Source organism: Hippocampus bargibanti, linkage group LG09, assembly GCF_051943395.1.
Source record: "Hippocampus bargibanti isolate YZ-2025 linkage group LG09, ASM5194339v1, whole genome shotgun sequence".
NCBI lineage: Eukaryota > Metazoa > Chordata > Actinopteri > Syngnathiformes > Syngnathidae > Hippocampus > Hippocampus bargibanti.
This window is the reverse complement of record NC_142742.1, coordinates 4,693,303-4,713,418: the sequence shown is the minus strand read 5'-3', so window position 1 is coordinate 4,713,418 and position 20,116 is coordinate 4,693,303. Positions and strand designations below refer to the sequence as shown.

At 40.7% G+C, this 20,116-nt stretch overlaps 1 protein-coding gene across 1 annotated transcript in view; it reads left to right on the top strand.

Annotated features, from left to right (window-relative positions):
* aqr (aquarius intron-binding spliceosomal factor) overlaps positions 1-18,785 on the top strand; it is a 54,932-nt gene extending 36,147 nt beyond the window's left edge. Inside the window, exons 30-37 of the mRNA XM_089004711.1 lie at positions 210-397; positions 478-649; positions 5,076-5,246; positions 9,690-9,775; positions 11,108-11,282; positions 12,609-12,719; positions 13,370-15,180; positions 18,311-18,785. Coding sequence (XP_088860837.1) covers positions 210-397; positions 478-649; positions 5,076-5,246; positions 9,690-9,775; positions 11,108-11,282; positions 12,609-12,719; positions 13,370-13,729 — 1,263 coding nt within the window. The 3' untranslated portion in view covers positions 13,730-15,180; positions 18,311-18,785. The remainder of the gene's footprint in view (positions 1-209; positions 398-477; positions 650-5,075; positions 5,247-9,689; positions 9,776-11,107; positions 11,283-12,608; positions 12,720-13,369; positions 15,181-18,310) is intronic.
* Positions 18,786-20,116: the final 1,331 nt, after the last annotated feature.

The following is a 20,116-nucleotide window of genomic DNA, read 5'->3' as shown; positions in this document are numbered from 1 at the left end:
TCCCAGAAAGTGTGTGTCAGGCGAAAATTTAGTCTGCCAAACATTTATTTCCCAGAAGAAACCATTAAATATGAGAATTTAATGTTCGTGAGGTGAAGCGTTCGTAAGCCGAGGTATCGCTGTATTTTATATTACTGTCATTTTTTTTTTAATGCCCTGAAAAAAATGTTGCATTCTAATTTTACGTACTGTACATCATGTCCTGGCAGAACCCAGAGGATGGTTACAGCAGGCTGAAACGTTGGATCATGATCGGCGACCACCACCAGCTGCCCCCGGTCATCAAGAACATGGCCTTCCAGAAGTACTCCAACATGGAGCAGTCGCTCTTCACTCGCTTCGTACGCCTGGGCGTGCCAACAATCGACCTGGACGCGCAGGGACGTGCGCGCGCCAGGTCAGTCGCCCGCTTCGTTCGTATTCATGACATTCACATGATTTTTTTTTTTTAAACACACGTCCGCTTGCCTCTCCCAGTCTGTGTAATTTGTACAACTGGCGCTACAAGCACCTGGGGAACCTGCCACACGTCCAGCAGCTGCCCGAGTTCCAGGTACCCAATCCCGGCTTGACGTTTGACTTCCAGCTCATCAACGTGGAGGATTTCAACGGCGTGGGCGAGTCGGAGCCCAACCCTTATTTCTACCAGGTCAGTTAATGTGACCCCGTACGACATGCGTTCAATGCAATGTGACTTTCATAGGATTAGCCTTGATTAGACTCGCAGTGGAAAAATTGACATTTCACAGCAGTAAAGTGATGAAAAACGTTAAGAGGAAGGGAAAGGTAGAAGTAGAAAACCAAAATACAACAGCTGCTATAAAGGCAGCTTCTCTCGCAAGGCCATCTTGAAGTCAAAACAACAAAATAACCAAATAATATGACAACACAAAGACACAGCCATTCAATCCTAAACACTTTCTGCACCATCTTTGTAGTGTGAATCAGTTCTAGATGAAAACGCAGATATTCAAAACATCCTTTTCACCAGTGGATCAGGGACATCATGGATAAATGTGCACGTTTGCTACAAGCTAAATGTTAAAATCAAACAAAACTGTAGCATCCATTGACGAAAAGAGACTGTCTCACATCTTGTGCTCCATGTAAATCCGCTTCAATTCCAAGCCGTAGCAGTTTCACATACACATCGGTGCTCTGCGTTGACGCCCCTTTTTTCTCATCGCGGGTTTCTGTAAGTTATTTACGTGGACAAAAAAAAAACCCCGAAATAAACAATGTGACACAAAAGACACAGAGTCTTTCAATCTCAAGCATTTTGTGCGCCATCTTTGTTGTATGAAGCAGTTTCAGATGAAAGAGGAGAGGATCAAAGCATCCTTTTCACCAGTGGATCAGGGGTGTCATGTTGAAATGCGCACGTCTACTACAAGCTAAATGTTGAAAACAAACACGAAGCTCTAGCATCCATTGACGAAAAGAGATTGTCTCACATCTCCTGTCCCACGTAAATCCACTTCAATTCCAAGCCGCGACAGTTCCACATATGCATCGCCGCTCTGCGCTGCAAAGTTCTCGATTTACCCTTTTATTTTCAAATGCACCAAAAGTTCCGAGCGTGGTTTATATGATGATACTCTCACGAGGACGATGACCTCCACAGACTAAATTTCCTTTGACAGTTATAAAATGTACAAAAGATGGATTGTTTGTAATGTATGCACGGCGGGAAAAAAATAAATGAGAGGGCAGAAAGAAATCCATTTCAAATCCAAAAAAAAAAAAAATCCATAAAGCGTGTCGGGTAGCAAATGCTACACCGGTACTAAATCGTGAATCTCCTCGCCAAGCAAGAAATTAAAATGTCTTCGCTTTCCCGCTTAAATGCATCACGTAAATGTCATCTGGTGGGACAGCGTGCAGGCTCGTGTTTCCCCCTGAACGTTGCGATTGTTCCAAAATGCAGCGCATGTGCGCTTCTCGAGCCTGCGGGTCACATGAACCTCCACTCCCTTTGACTGTTGCCATTTTCCAGAGTCCTTTAGGGAATCGCTCACGATCCCTCACTTGGACAAGGCGCAGGCGTAGCGAACACAAGCTGAGCGGACAATAACCGACGTGTCCTGCTTTGCACTCTTAACCAGATACTGTTAATCGGCCCAAAAAATAGCCATTTGCGTTCATACATGCAGTATCGATGAGAAGGTTTCTAACTACTCTACAAAAAGACAAAAATATTACTATTTTGCCAGCAGACAAGGGCAGATGCACAGTGCTTCTCAACATACATGCAGTACTTCTCGTGACTGCGGCGTGTTTTTAACTCATTCACTGCCAGACGATGTGCAAAAATGTGTCCAGTCCAGTGCAGGGGTTTTTGTCATTTTCACTCCAATTGCAGGACCCACAGAATATTGAGTTTTAGGACAACATCAACTTTCAGCGTAGAAAACCTTAGGCTCTTCTTTCATCGGAAAAAAAAGAGTTATCTGGGTCTAGAGGAGGGGTCGGAAACATTTTTGACAAAAAGAGCCACAAAAGTAAAATATTTAGAAATGTTTTTCAGTGAGAGCCACATACATGCACACACACACACGCACGCGCTGCCACTTTTCAACAAAATGTCAGAATTTATTACAGTAAAGTCTCGTTATATCGATATTCAAGGGAGTCCGAAAAAATATTGATATAACCGGGACTATCGATATATCCGACCCTGTTTGCATGTAATTTTCTCAGTGCGTGCATAGAAATAGTATCGATATAACCGGGACTATCGATATATCCGATAACGATATAACGAGAATTTACTGTATTTAAAATAACTGATAATACTCACCATGAATATGAATGGTTTTCTGTTCCTCATGATTGGTAAAAAAAAAAAACAGCCAAACGATCGGAATGAAAGTCAATTTGCCGGGTCCATACGCGAAGTTACTGCTAGCTAGCCTGCACACGGCTCATTAGCTTCCACATTTGTTTCCGCTGTCTCTCGCAAAAGTATATTGATGCTGACGTTAGCATGAGGCTTGTCAAAGTGCCACTAACATTCCACTGTTTCATCGTAGGTATTGTTTCATTTCAAATTAGAATCTGAACCTTTTTTTTTACTCATCGGGCTTTTTTAGAAGGGGCGTTTACTTGTTTCAACATGAACGGCCAATATCGCCCAATCAGAATTGCATTTCCTCCAACCTTGGTCAGCATCATCCATTCAAAATAGCACTTTCCGCCAACTGCAGCCCAAGGAAATGAACAGTGAAAAAGCGAGAATTTGTATTTTGTTTTATCGGCGAGCCAGATGCAATCATCAAAAGAGCCATAGGTTCCTGACCCCTGAGCTTGAAACGGGGCTGCCTGTACAAAATACAATACATACTGTACATGTTGATTTATATGGCGCTTTAACAACAGCTAAAGCTGGAACAAAGCTCAAACATGAAAAAATGGAAATGCTGCCACCTTGTGGAAAGGAAATGCCTTGCCAGAGGCCATGGCCAGTGCTTTATCAGCACCCAAGCAAGAAAAAACAAAACCCAAACACATTCGGGAATGGCACTCCACATCACACTTTTCAATTCCAGAATAAATTCCGCAATGGCAGTGAATGAGTTAAAAAAATTGTGATGTGGAATAATAAATTCATAATTTGGATCCGCCCTTTTGTCCCTTTTGCATCATATTTACTTTTCAACTGGCCTTGCGCACCGTTCACCAGACTTTGTTGTCAATATTTTCTGCTTCTCGTGTTATGCTAATGAAGCCCCGTCGCTAATTAGCAGGACCGACAGTATCCAATGACCGCTTCGTGTTTGTTTACTTCTGTTGCGCAAAATAGCCCAATGCGTTTAGTTGCACTGTCCGTTTGGATTGTTACGTTAATCCAAACACAGCCTCGAACGTTGACAACGGGCAAGAAAAATGTCTGAAGAGCATAAACCGTCATTTTGTAAAAAAAAAAATAGGCTGTCACACTTGGTGAGGTGCTACTGGTGTGGCTGCATTCGGAACTGTTGATGAGGCTGCATCGATAATTAGCAAAGATGTGAGGCTTGCCGTGCTGGCGTAATTGAAACGGAATGAATAATGCATACCGCTGGCCATTCTTTTTTTTCCCTACACATTTGAAGGGAAAAGGGGAACCTTGGATGTTGGGATTTAGTTTAAATTGGGTTGAAAAATAAATACAGTGATACCTCAGCTCACGAACTTATTTCTTTCATTACAATACGATAGCACATTTATTATACATAAAATAAGGTATATTTGTGTAGTTTCAATGCTTATTTAGTAGAAAATTATGTTTTATGGGGACCTTGGAACAAATTATTCTCATTTTTAATGGTTTCTTATGGGAAATTAATGTTCAGCAGATGAACCTTTCGCCCAACACACACTTTCTGGGAAGCAATTAACCCTATACTGCCTGAATTATGGGCGGCTCGGTAGTCGAGTGGTTAGCACACCGGCGTCACAGTGCAGAGGTCGCCGCTTCGGCCTCCCTGTGTGGTGTTTGCATGTTCTCCCCGGGCCCACGTGGGTTTTCTCTGGGTCCTCCGGTTTCCTCCACTCGATAACAAACCACGTCTGCACTCAAAGAAAAGAGAATGATGAAAACAAGGACGCCAGCCAAGACTATATGCTCACGAATTTAATGCTTGTGAGGGGGAAAAGTTTGTGAGCTGAAGTGTTTGTAAGCTGAGGTATAACTGTATAATAATAATAATAATAATAATAATAATAATGCATTTTTATAAGCACCTTTCAAAGCTCTAAAGGACACTTTACAATCACAAAACAAGCACAATAAATACATAAATAAATTGGTGAATTACAGTAAAGTCTCATTATATCGATATTCTCGGGAGTCGGAAAAAATAACCGGACTATCGATATATCCGATCCTGCGGGCATGTAATTTTCTCCTTGAGTTCAAAGAAATAGTATCGTAATAAGCAGTACTATCGATATAACCCATATCGATATAACGAGACTTTACTGTAATTACAAAATTAGTTAATCAAAAAAAGAACGCTCAAAGCAGCTCAGCAATTTCAAACACCGATTGTCCATACTTAACATATTTCATTTGTCTCACTTTCCGCACCAAGAACCTAGCGGAGGCGGAATATGCCGTGGCTCTCTTCATGTACATGCGTCTGTTGGGCTACCCGGCCGACCGCATCAGCATCCTCACGACCTATAACGGGCAGAAGCACCTGATCCGTGACGTCATCAACCAGCGCTGTGCTAGGAACCACTTTTTCGGACAGCCCAATAAGGTAAATACATCTTATTCCATTTAAGCCCGCAACGTCATATCCACAGCGGAGACTGATTTGTTGGATTTTTTTAAAACATATTTTCCGCACTTTTAGGCGTACCTAAAATCCTAAATGACCATGTGCCTTATAATCCAGTGTGCCGTATGTATATGGAAAATGTTTTAACTCATTCACTGTCAGACAATGTACCATAGTGATAACACTAGCCTGCGGTGGGGTCTTTTTCGGTCCCATAATAGCAAAAGTACTCCACTCGATAACAAACCACGTCTGCACTCAAAAGGGGTGTGGAAAACAAGACCACTTCTGTACGACTGAGAATTTACACAGAAACATGGACAAAAGACAGAGGTCTGACCAGCGCTTTATCGGCCCCCCTTGGAAGAAAAAAACAAAACCCGATCAAATTGGGGAATGGCGCACCACGTCATGCTATTCAATTTCCGCATAAATTTCCGCATAAATACAGGAATGGCAGTGAATGAGTTCATATCAATTTTAATTCTATCCGATGATATCACCACGGCCGCTGCGATTTCGATGCTGAGGCATATGTAGCAATAAACATTATCTTGCTCGCATTTTCATTATTATTTTTAATTTTTATTTTTGCTGACATTTAGGCTTGGCAAACAACATGTCTCAGCATTCACATGACTGTCACGTCTTTGTCTTTTTGGCTGTATTCTGTTGTGACAGTCAGTCAAGCCATTGTGCTTGGTCATGCTAAATGTCCCACGATGTTATAAAACTGCCAGTGTCATTGGGTGCGCCGCTGCTGGCTTTAGTCAGAATGCGTGCCTCATGACAGGGCGGGTTGGAAATGGTGGTGGGGGTGGGGGTGGGGGGTCAGTTGACAGGCTGGGAGATCTGCCGAGGAGAAAGAAAGATGGCCGCAGAAGGAGATGGACATTTAAAAGGTCACCGTGAACTGAGCGCTGGCTCCACCGTATACCGACAATGCGTCATCGGGGCTAAAATTGAGAAAATGTCAGCAGCCAGCAACGCTTTACTGGTCGGATTGGAATTAGAGAACAGATTTTATGAAACCCAACGCAAGAGATGAAATTGGGTGGTGGACACAAGTGGCCCGGCATCGAGCCGAAAGGGCTGAGATATTTTTAGAATGTACCCCAATTATGTCACCAGACACATCATCCCCTGTAAACAAAGACACCTCCCTCTTCCCACAGGGGGGATGATAGTAACCGTATTTTTTGCACTATAAGGCGCACTTAAAAGAAAATATTGTTTTCAAAAGCTGACCATGCGCCTCATAATGCGGTGCGTCCTATGTATGGAAAGTTTTAAACTATGTCATTTTACCCTTAGAATGCGGTGCACCTTATGCATGGAAAAGGTTTTATAAAAATGTCATCCGTTGAAGGTGTGCCTTATGTATGGAAAACATTTTAAAATATGTCATTCATTGAGGGTGTCCCTTATAATGCGGTGCACCTTATGTACGGCAACGTTTTTTTGAAAATGTTATCTGTTGCAGATGCGCCTTATGTATGGAAAACGTTTTAAAATATGTCATTCATTAAAGGGGCCCCATATAATGCGGTGCACCTTATGTACGGAAAATGTTTTAAAAATATGTCATTCATTGAAGGTGCGCTTTATATTCCAGAAAATATGATACCTTAATTATCCCACCTCACAGATGATATTGGTCACACGTGGGTGATAGTGCACCACATTATGAGGGGGACCTTATAATGCGGTGCACCTTATGCATGGAAAATGTTTTTAAAAATGTCATTCGTGGAAGGTGCGCCTTATAGTGCAGAAAATACAGTACTCATTCCTTTTTTTTGCTAGCATCTCAAAATTAACATGACAGCTGGTTGTATCCTCAGAAATTTCGACCGTATTTTCCGCACTATGAGGCAGTTTGATAATAATAATAATAATAATAATAATAATAATAATAATAATAATAATAATAATAATTAACGATATGACGTAAAGCGCCATTCCGGATTTTTTTTTTTTTTTTTCACGCTTGGGTGCCGATAAAGCGCTGGCCATGGCCTCTGGCAATGGTTGTTCTTTTCCACCGGGGGGGCAGCATTTCCATTTTTCCATGTTAGCGCTTTGTACAAGCTTTAGCTGTTGTTAAAGCGCTATATAAACCAATATGTATGTATTGCATTGTATTTTGGACAACCGCCCCAATTTCAAGCTCAAATAACTCCAGACCCATATAATTTAGGAATTAACCCTTTTTTTCTGATAAAAGAAGAGAGTCTAAGGTTTCAAACGCTGTATTGAATGTTGGCTAGCTATCTTGCTCGCTCTCTATTTTCTATCTAGTTGGCTACCTAGCTATTAGCTATCAATTTGCTACCAAGCTAGCTTTCAATCTGTTTGAGTTACTTTCGGGTTGGGTATGGCTGCCGCTGCTCACCCACAGACAAAAACTTAGCCTGCGACTGTAAGGTGACCTTGAGAGTTTTGAAAGGCGCTTATAAATGAAATGTATTATTATTATTAATAATAAATAAATAATAATACAATAACAACAACAATAATAATAAAAAAAACTGATTTTTAATTGTATTTTATCTTATTTTATGATTTATTATGTGATCATTTTGCCTCGAATCAATAAATCCACACATTGTCTTGAAATGGCAACATATGAGTGTGAAATCCCAATGGTGGGGATTATGTCATTTGTAAGATACTTCTTTGGATGGTGTGATTTAGAACACGCGTGCCATCCTCCAACTGCAGCCGTAGCCGACCAGCACATTTTTTGCCTCTGGTGCTGCACCTGTTCCGCACAGCAACAAGAGACCTAAATAATCCCGCTTCGCCATCACGTTAGCCTTGTCGCTTCACTGACGCTGATTCCGATGCCGTGCTTGCTGTATTTGTGAGCCGCTTTAACTTCTCCGTACTTTTCCGGCGTCCTATTGATCCACGTCAACCTCTGTGTCCTCTTCAAGTGTTTTATTTAATAAACGCTTTAACGTGGAAGTGTTTTATGTTATTCTGACATAGCAGCATGGCCGTAAAACCCGTTAGCCTGTTAGCCTGTGACCTGTGCTAAGCACCTTCAACGAATGACAGTTGACAGGCTAATTTGGTGTTTAATTTTGTTGGTTAGTTGTTAGTTTCTTTTTTAGTTGTTTGGTGAGTTTATTGGTTGGAGAATAACTAGCTTATTTTGGGATGTTTGGCTAATTCATTTTGTATTTGGCTTGCTAGTTTATTTTTTGTTTTCTAGTCGTTTGCTAATTTACTAGCTTCTTTGTTTTATTGGTTAGTTTGGTGGTTGGTTGGTTATTTAATGAGTACCTTTATTGTTTGGTCGTTGGCTAGTTTCAGTATTAGGTGTTTGGGTGGTTGGCTAATTTGTTGGGTCTTTGCTTAACTAGTTTGTCGGTTAGCTAGTTGTTTTTATGGCTGGTTATTTAGTTTTTCTATGTTTGCTGGTTCATTGCTTGCTAACACAGTACCTCTGTTGTTTGAAAGTTGGCTAGTTTATGTATTTAGATGTTTGATTGGTGACTCTGTTCGTTCTTTGGTGAGCTATATTATTGGTTAGCTAGTTCTTTTTATGGTTGGTTATTTAGTTTTTCTTTGTTTGTTGGTTGATTGGTAACACAGTACCTTTCTTGTTTGATTGTTGGCTAGTTTCTGTATCAAGTGTTTGGTTGGTTAATTTTTTGGTTCTTTGGTTAGCTTGTTTGTTGGTTATCTAGTTCTTTTTATGGTTGGTTATTTAGTTTTTCTGGTTGTTTGCTAACAGTGCCAATATTGTTTGTTTGGTTAGTTCGCTTGGCGTGTCCTGTTTTAAATTATTGGTTCATTTGTTTGCTTTCTTTTTTTTGCTTTCTCAGTTTATCGTATCACTCACTCATTGCATTGCACTCAAACTGCTGTTGCCAAATTCCTTAAAATTTTGAGTGATGATGCCATAGCCACATTTCCGACCTCTCACAAAGTCCAGCGGGCGTACATTCACAGTTGAATTTTCTCGATTTCAAAGTGTCGGCGTGTTCCCCACTTTTTTATGTCAGGCTTTAAAGTATCATTGGTGCGCACTCATGCCGTGACGGGATTACCACCGTGTCAAAGCAAATTGGCTGAGTCGTTTCCTTGCTTTTTGCCCCCACTTTTCACTAATCTCTCATCCCGTAGCAACCTCGCCTCCTTCCCCCTTGAGTCTCCGGCGTCCAGGTAAAAGATAGAGTGCCCCCGTAAGCCTTCTTAGAGACGACAGTGTGTCACACGGTGATAACAACCACCCAAACGCAGACACACTCTTGTATTTTAGGTGAAGGGAACCCCCTCCCTTCATCTCAAAGCCAAAATCCCACCTCTGAGCTAAAATGTACTTTCATTTACTTTGCAAAGAGGAATCGGCTCATGTGCTTTTATTAGATTTTTGGTGCTCAGTAACAACACGACTTTGTGACTTTCCAGGTGACGACTGTCGACAGGTTCCAGGGTCAGCAGAACGACTATATCATCCTGTCGCTGGTCCGAACCAAAGCTGTCGGACATCTCAGGTACTAATAATAATAATTAATTATTATTTATTATTATTATTATTATTTTTATTTTATTTTTTTTCTTGGTTGTTAAAATCACAGGAAAATGCCAAAACAACAAGACCTATTTCGGCATTTACAGTAAAGTCTTGTTATATCGATATTCAAGGGAGTCCGAAAAAATATCGATATAACCGGGACTATCGATATATCCGACCCTGTTTGCATGTAATTTTCTCCGTGCGTCATAGAAATAGTATCGATATAACCGGGACTATCGCTATATCCGATATCGATATAACGAGACTTTACTGTATTTATTTATTTTTTTGATGTCTTATTTTTTTTTTGACTATTTACTTTTGGGATGGCATAGCCGCCAACGGGCCACTCAGCACCGTTTTATATCCCACCCCACCAACGCCTCTTTCTACTATCCCAACTCTCTCCTCCTGGCAATCTGCTGCCGTGACAACCACGGGAAGTACAGCCGACCATATGACAAGCCAACACTTTTAATTCGTGGGGAGCATTCCTACACGCACATACACACGCAGTGCTGGTCCACTTTTTTCCTTGGCGTGTCACACGGCGCTGCCCAGCTGGGCGTCTCTTGGTCCGTGCCATGTCCACAGGCTAGCTAGCGTGTGTCCTGATTGGCTCTCCTGCTTTCATCGCTCCTTCCTGATTGGTGGTGGTTGTTGTGTTTTGTCTCTGTGGAGTTTTCTTGGTCAGCCCCTCCACCCCTTGACCCCCCTTACATTTGGCTTCACGGGGACTGCATCTTCAACTCACCAAACCACCCGCAAGACATTAATCCTCTTAATCAGATGGACATATTGCGCATTTTGTTGACTTAAAAAAAAGGCAACAGCCTTGCCAGACTTCTTTCCATCAAAGCAAAGACTGGCCTTGGAATAACTCCCACATCCGTAAACACACATTCACACACTTGAAAAAAAAGTTCTAACGTCATCCAAAGACGAGCTGGTCAATGGCCCTCATTTAAGTGGCCCCATTAAGCTCATCCAATGCTTTGAAAAATGACTAAAATGTCACTCAAAAGGAACCTAAAGGCTCAATAATCCTCTGTTGGATCAACAGCAACTTCCTACACGATCCGACATGCCCGGAAAGTCAACGCATTTATTTTTTAATAAACGTGTCCTGATGAAACTGCATGCATATAGACCCGTTTTCACTGATTGACACAAGATCCGGTCGATTAAAAAAAGGGGCAACCGCTTCATGACTTAAATTGCTTACATTTTTTACAAGTGGACGTTTCGGTCGATTTTGGTGCCTATGGGCCTCTTCGCCCCCCACTTAACCCTCCCGCGTTCTGCTCAGGGATGTGAGGCGACTGGTTGTGGCCATGTCCCGAGCACGGCTGGGCCTTTACATCTTCGCCCGGGTGGCCCTCTTCCAGAACTGCTTTGAGCTGACACCCGCCTTCAACCAGCTGACGGAGCGCCCCCTGCAGCTGCACATCCGACCGCATGAGTACTACAGCCAGGAGCAGCCGGTATGCCGGATGGATGGATGGATTTGCTAGATGGATGGGTGGGTTTGGTGGGTATATGGACGGATGAATAGATTTGCTAGATGGATGAATGGATGAGTGGGTTTGTTGGGTGTGTGGATGAATGGATTTGCTAGATGGATGGTTAGATTCAGTAGATGGACGGTGGGATGTTGGAGATGGTTGGATGGATGGATTTGGTAGATGGATAATGGGATTGGATGGATTTAATAGATGAATGGTAGGATTGAGTAGATGTTAGTGGGATGTTGTAGATGGATGGATGGATTTGGTAGATAGATTGGACGGATGGATGGATGGATTTGGTAGATGGATGGTAAGATCGGGTGGGTGAATGTATGGATGGATGCAAGGATGGAATGATGGATGTATTTGGTGCATAGTGGGTGTGGTAGATGGGTGGTTGGATGGATGGATGGATTTAGTAGTTGGGTGGTAGGATCGATTAGATGGATGGTGGGATTGGATGGATGGATTTAGTAGTTGGATGGTAGGATTGAGTAAATGGATGTTGTAGATGGATGGATGAATGTATTTGGTAGATGGATGGTGGGATTGGGTAGAAGGATCGATGGATGCATCGATGGACGGAGGGAGGGATGGATGGGTCGGATGGATGTATTTGGTAGATGGATGGATGGTCCAATTGGATCAATGGATGTATAGGATAGATGGACAGACAGATGAATGATATTTTGGATGGATGGAAGATTGGGTTGGATTGGATCCGGTTGTCTGAAGATTGGATGGATGCACGGACGGATGGGTTGGATGGACAGACTGATGGATGGATCAATGGGTAGGCACCCTATGTCCTATATGCAAATTCAGCCTAAACCCCTGTGGTCTCAAGACTTACTTCCAGACCCCTTTTTCTGTTCACAGCATTCTAGAAGCTTGGGAAAGTATGAACTCCCGGTTATAATTAACCCTCCCGCACCCTCTCAAAGGTCAAATGTCACCCCCCCCCCCTCCCGAAAGCCCATCGCATCGCTCGTCTGGTGCGACATGTATGACCCTCTAAGCACGTCTTGGTGCGCGTGTCCAAAATAGGCTCCGGGGTCGCTGACACTTCCTGTGACCGGAGAGTCTTGGCTAAGCCCCACCTGGGGGGGGGGGCGCTTGGGGGGCAAACAGCTCTTTTTAGGCACACATATGCGGCCCCCGCCTAAGCGGCCAGTAAAAAGCTCAGTCTGCACTGCACCAAACTGTCATGGCCAACAATTTTTTTATCCACCGAGTCTCAGTTGAAATGTTGATGTTGACCTATTTTTGTATTTTTATTTATTTATTTTTTGTCATTTTCAGAGAGATGCTTCGGAGCAGCCGGACCAGGTGGTCCAAAACATGCCTGAAATGGCCAACCTGGTATACAACATGTACATGCACATGATGCAGACCTCACAAAAGTACAGACAGGTAGGTAACAAATGACCCATTTTTATTTCAGTTGGGGTTCGATTATGTGAAAAATAACATTCTGTTGAATTTTTGCCCAGAAACGAACTTCTTTACGGTCCCAAATCAACTATTGTATTTTCCGGAGTATAAGGCGCCCCCCCCCCCATGAATGGTGTCTTTTCAAACTTTTAATATATAAGGCGCACCTTCATTGAATGAAAATAGTTTTCCAAATATAATATGTAAATATGTCAAAGATTTCCAAATACAGGTAACATCCGACTTACGACCGAGTTCTGTTCCGACAGTCGTAACGGTTGTAAGTCGAAATGGTCGTAAGTCGAAATCCATTCAAAATTGAATAGAGGTAGAATCAAAATTGTAAAATAGGGTCTGGAGGTCGTGGTCGTAAGTACGGGTAGTCATAAGTCGAGCCGGTCGTAAGTCGGATCTTACCTGTATAATATATAAAAATTAGCAAAAATTATGACATTTTACCATAAGGAGAAAAATCTCATGAGAAATGCCGCAATGTATTTATTTATTCAGAATCAGAATAATCTTTATTGGCTAAGTATGCAGAACACACACAATTTGTCTCTAGTAAAAAATGTATTTATTTATTTTTGTGGAGCCACCAAATTTCAATTGTCACGCTGCCTCCTCAGCAACAGCAACAACTAGCCAAGCCTCCGCTGCAAGACGAGCCAACCGACAGCTCACAAGCCAGCTCGAAGAACGAGCCGGCGGCGGGGCCTCCGGGGCCCGAGGAGGCAACGGCCCCTGAGCAAGGCGCGTCGACTCCGGCGGAGGCCCCGGAGCCGACCCCCATGGAGGCGGAAAGCCAGGATGGAACAGGGGAGATCGCGAAGGGAGAAGGCGACGCCGCCCAACCAAAGTCTGAGGCAGACGCCAGCGGGCAGGAAGTCAAACAGGAAGTGAAGAAAATGCCCAAACAAGCGGAACAGGACAGTGACAGCAATGTAGAGAATGCGGACTGTCCAAAGGGAGGAGATGAAAAGCAATAATGGAGGATGATTAGTCAGGACTACTTGAGAGGACAAAATGGATCTTTTTTTTTTTTTTTTTACCCTAGTTAAACATCATGTCACGCCCATTTTTAGTCATTTTTAATAAACATTTAAAATAATAAATAAAATACATGTTATTTATTCACAATGGACACATTATTAGGTACAACGGCTCATTCACATTCGGAAATTTGCATCTGAATTTTAGCTTGTAACGAAATAGTTGACGGACGTTGAATACATTTGCATATTTTTGTAAAGGACAACTGACACCATTTTTTTGTTTCCTGACATCGGAAAAACGTTTCGTAACTCATGCTCGCAACTTAATTACTCGTAACTCAAATGTTCGTAAGTCAAATGCTCGTAACTCAAATACTTGCAACTCAAATGCTCGTAACTCAAACACTCATAACTCAAATACTCGCAACTCGAATGCTCATAACTAAAATGCTTGCAACTCAGATGCTTGTAACTCAAATAGGCGTAATTCAAATCCTTATAACTCTAATGCTGGTAACTCAAATACTCGCAACTCAAATAATTGTCACTCAAATGTTCGTAACTCAAATGCTCATAACTCAAATACTCGCAACTCAAATCTTTGTAACTCAAATGCTCGTAACTTAAATACTTGTAAGTCAAATACTCGTAAGTCAAATGCTCGTAACTCAAATACTTGCAGCTCAAATACTCGTCACTCAAATGCTCGTAACTCAAATACTCATAACTTGAATGATCGTAACTTAAATACTCATAACTCAAATGCTCGTAACTCAAATACTCATAACTCAAATACTCGCAACTCAAATGCTCGTAACTCAAACGCTCGAAACTCAAACGCTTGTAACTCAAACACTCGTACACTTGGTGTTTTGCATTTGACTAAAAATATCAGCCTGTGTGTTTTGGGTATTTTAGATGCTATAAAACGTTTTTCTGATGTCAGTTAGGAAACAAAAAAATGGTGTCGGTTGTCCTTTAAGTTATGGTGTAAATGCCAATTTCTCTTTAAAAAAACATTTGTACCTTTTCTTTAATCACAGGAATCGAACTGCAGCAAATTTTGAAAAGTACTTTTTGATATTCCAAATACATTTTTTCGGCATAAAAATGCAACTTTATCCCAGCTAAATGTTGACGGCATGACAGATCACACACTGTTCCTTGGGAAATGTACATTGCAAAGCCTCACTATGTTGTTTGTCCCCCCGCCCTCCATGACATGAAAAAAAAAGGTCAACCCCATGACTGCAATCTTAATGTTGTGAAGTCACATGAATCCGAGCATTGTGTCACATCCTCCTTCTGGCCTCTCACTCGGACTTTTGTGTTGGCCCTCCTGACACGATAGTCGGGCACCTCCACGTCGGGCTCAATTATTTCATTTGAGTCGCTGGTAACCGACGGCCGGAGAACGAATCTGCTGCTGATCCTGCGCTGAAAAGGTGAACATGTCTTACTTATCTTGTTTTTTAGCCGGCGCGAATATGTTGCGGCAAAAGTTGTGTTAAGGTGAGGGAAGTGAAAAAAGAAGTTGTTGGATATTAACACAGGAGCAGTTACACATCCGGATGAGTCATTTGCAGCTAAATACGACCCCCCCCCCCCCCCCCCCCCAACCTTTCATTCTTTGCTGCGGTGAAATACTTAAACCTCGATTCCCAATATAAGCAGGTTAAATAATACAACATACAGACACTACCCGACTTACATGGTCGTTTTTTTTCGGAATAAAAACGCCTTACTACACTGTCATTTTTTTCTGCCAAAAGCACCTTACCAGACATGGTTGGTTATTTTCGGCCCAAAAAAATGCCTTACTATACATTGTTTTTTGTGTGTCTAAAAACGCCTTCTTAAACATGGTGTTTTTATTTTTTTTGTTAAAAACCCTCTCATATACATTGTCGTTTTTTTATGCTAAAAATGCCATACGATACATTTTTTTTTTCGTCAAAAAACGCCCTCATACACATTGTCGGTTTTTATGCTAAAAACGTCTTACTATACATGGTCGTTTTTTTGGCAAAAATGCCTTACTATACATGGTGTTTTATTTTCGTTTAAGATTGCATTAATATATATATTTTTTCATAGTAAGAATGGCTTACCATACATGGTTGTTTTTTTCAGGGAAAAAAACTCTTGACTATACATGATCGTTTTTTGGGGCTAAAAACGCCTTACAATGCAGGGTCATTTTTTTCATTTTAAAAACGGAGTTACGAGCATTTGAGTTGTGCACATTTGAGTTACGAGCTTTTGAGTTGTGAGCTTTTGAGTTGCGAATATTTGAGTTACGAGCGTTTGAGTTACAAGCATTTGAGTTTTGAGTTTTCGAGTTATGAGCATTTGGTTTACATATTAAGTTACGTGTATTCGAATTACGAGCATTTCAGTTACGAGTATTTGAGTTACGAGCGTTTGAGTTGCGAGTATTTGAAGTAAGAGTATTTGAGTTACGAGCATTCGAGTTACAAGCATTTGAGTTACGAGTATTCGAGTTACGGATATTTGAGTTACGACCGTTTGTTTTGAGTATTGATTTCAAATTTATTTATTTTTTAAATAAATATAATTTGATATTGATTTAATTTGAGCATTCGAGTTACGAGTATTTGAGATACGAGCTTTTAAGATACGAATATTCGAGTTACGAGCATTCGAGTTACGAGTATTTGAGATACGAGTTTTTGAGTTACGAGTATTTGAGTTACAAGCATTTGAGTTACGAGCATTCGAGATACGAGTTTTTGAGTTACGAGCATTTTAGTTACGAATATTTGAGATACGAGTATCTGAGGTACGAGTTTTTGAGTTGCGAGTATTTGAGTTACGAGCATTTTAGTTACGAATATTCGAGCTACGAGCATTCGAGATACGGGTTTTTGAGTTACGAGTATTTGACATACGAGTTTTTGAGTTACGAGTATTTGAGTTACAAGCATTTGAGTTACGCGTATTCAAGTATTTGAGATACGAGTATTTGAGTTACGGATATTTGAGTTACGACCGTTTGTTTTGAGTATTGATTTCAAATTTATTTTTTAAATAAATATAATTTCATAGATTTAATTGGAGTATTTGAGTTACGAGTATATGAATTACGAGTACAGTAAAGTCTCGTTATATCGATATCGGATATATCAATAGTCCCGGTTATATCGATACTATTTCTATGCACACACGGAGAAACTTACATGCAAACAGGGTCGGATATATCGATAGTCCCGGTTATAACGATATTTTTTCGGACTCCCTTGAATATCGATATAACGAGACTTTACTGTATTTGAGATACGAGCTTTTGAGTTACGAGTATTTGAGATACGAATATTCGAGTTACGAGTATTTGAGATACGAGTTTTTGAGGTACAAGTTTTTGAGTAATGAGTATTTGGGTTACAAGCATTTGAGTTACGAGTTTTTGAGATACGAGCATTCGAGATACCAGTTTTTGAGTTACGAGTATTCGAGTTACGAGCATTTGAATTAAGAGCATTTGAGTTACGAATATTCGAGTTACGGATATTTGAGTTACGACCGTTTGAGTTTTGAGTATTAATTTCGTTTATTTTTTAAATAAATATAATTTGATATTGATTTAATTTGCGTATTTGAGTTACGAGCATTCGAGTTACGAGTATTTGAGATACGAGTTTTTGAGTTACGAGTATTTGAGATACGAGTATTCGAGTTACGAGCATTCGAGTTACGAGTATTTGAGATACGAGTTTTTGAGTTACGAGTATTTGAGTTACAAGCATTTGAGTTACGAGTATTTGAGATACGAGTTTTTGAGTTACGAGTTTTGAGTTACGAGTATTCGAGTTACGAGTATTTGAGTTACGAGTATTTGAGATACGAGCATTCGAGATACGAGCATTCGAGATACAAGTTTTTGAGATACGAGCATTTGAATTAAGAGCATTTGAGTTACGAATATTCGAGTTACGGATATTTGAGTTACGACCGTTTGAGTTTTGAGTATTGATTTCAAGTTTATTTTTTAAATAAATATAATTTGATATTGATTTAATTTGAGTATTTGAGTTACGATCATTTGAGTTACGAATATTCGAGTTACGAGCATTCGAGTTACGAGTATTTGAAATACGATTTTTTGAGTTACGCGTATTTGAGATGCGAGCATTCGAGTTACGAGTATTTGAGATACGAGCTTTTGAGTTACGAGTATTTGAGTTAGGAGCATTTGAGTTACCAGTTATGAATATTCGAGTTACGAGTATTTGAGATACGAGTTTTTGACTTACGAGTATTTGAGATACGAGTATTTGAGTTACGAGCATTTGAGTTATGAGTTACGAATATTTGAGATACGAGTAACTCGAATACTCGTATCTCAAATACTCGTAACTCAAATGCTCGTAAGTCAAATACTCGTATTTCAGATACTCGTAAAAAAATGTTTATAGTAAGTGTTTTTAGCACGCAAAAAAACGACCATGTATAGTAAGCCGTTTTTACCCCTCCGCCCCAAAAAAAACGACCATGTCAGGCATTTTTGCTCCCCCAAAAAACAAGCCTGTATCATAAGGCGTTTTCTTTTTCCAGAGGAGGATGGCAAACGCCAGCTCGTGTTTATGGTGCCTGGTGTGGCTGGTGCTGTTGCTGTTCTTCGGCTGGCCCATCGGCATCACCCTGGGGGGTCTCTACGGCCTCATCAGCCCCCTCACCACCTGCCTGGGCCTGGACCGACTGTCCGACCTGCTGCTGGAGGGCGCCAACCTGGGACGCACCTGCGCCCTCAACATGAGGCACTGCAAACCACTGTGTTGATGTTTTGGTCATTTGTTTATTGTTTCTTGACAATGTGCCTGTCGTGACGGCGATGTCACGAAAAAGGTTGACACGATGGCGGGTGTGAGCATTGAAGCGAGCATGCAGTTGTCATTCGACAAGCTTGAAAGGGGCTTCACAGTGTCGAATTTGCGATGACGCTGCAGGGAGGAGATAAGAATTGAACAATGGCGACACTCTGACTTGTAAATGCAAACTTCTAATGCGATTAAACCTGCTTTGAACTGGCGCCCGCGTTTGCTGACTGAACGTTTCTTCGTCACGTTGGTTCACGGGAAGAAGTGGCAAAAGATTAGACGCCCGGCATTCCAAATATACATCCATTTTTTTGTCATTTTTCAATTATTTCATCCATCAAGATATACAACAATATAGTCAATTCCGTTTTTAGTCTGGAAAAAAATGAACATGTATAGTAAGGCATTTTCAGCCCAAAAAAATGACCATTTATAGTAAGGCGTTTTTAGATGAAAAAAAACAACCATGTATAGTAAGGCATTTTTATTCAAAAAAAAATGACCATGTAGAGTAAGGCATTTTTCACCCAAAAAATGACCATTTATAGTAAGGCATTTTTAGACAAAAAAAACCACCATGTATCGTGAGGAATTTTTGAAATGAAAAAAAAAAAAAACAACCATGAAAAGTAAGGTGTTTTCAGCCAAAAAACAAACATAAAAAAACAACAACCATGTATAGTAAGTATGCCGTTTTAAGACCAAAAAAAAAAACCACCATGTATAGTAAGGCGTTTTGACCGCGAAAAAAAACGATGTATATTAAGGTGTTTTTAGACGAAAAAAATGACCATGTATAGTAAGGTGTTTTTACCACACAAAAAAAACGACCATGTATAGTAAGACGTTTTAGTCGAAAAAAAACGACCATGTGTAGTAAGCCGTTTTTAGCCCGAAAAAAAACGACCATGTCGTAGACCATATAGTAAGCCGTTTTCAGCCCACTTTTGTACAGATGACGGCTGAAGAAACCTTCTCATCAACATATATAAGGTGTTTTTAGAGGAAAAAAACGACCATGTATAGTAAGGCGCTTTAGTCGAGAAAAAAAACGACCACGAATAGTAAGGCGTTTTTAGACAAAAAAACCCAAACATATAAATAAGGCGTTTTTAGCCGAAAAAACGACCATGTATAGTAAGGCGTTTTTAGCCCCAAAAAAAAAAACGACCATGTATAGTAAGGCGTTTTGACCACGAAAAAAACGATGTATATTAAGGTGTTTTTAGACGAAAAAAATGACCCTGTATAGTAAGGTGTTTTTACCACACAAAAAAAACAACAACGTATATAAGGTGTTTTCAGATTAAAAAAAATGACCATGTATAGTAAGACGTTTTAGTCGAAAAAAAAAACGACCATGTGTAGTAAGCCGTTTTTAGCCCGATAAAAAACGACCATGTCGTAGACCATATACTAAGGCATTTTCAGCCCAAAAAAAAACCCACCATGTATAGTAAGGCGTTTTTAGCCGAAAAAACGACCATGTATAGTAAGGCGTTTTTAGACGAAAAAAAACAACATATATAAGGTGTTTTTAGAG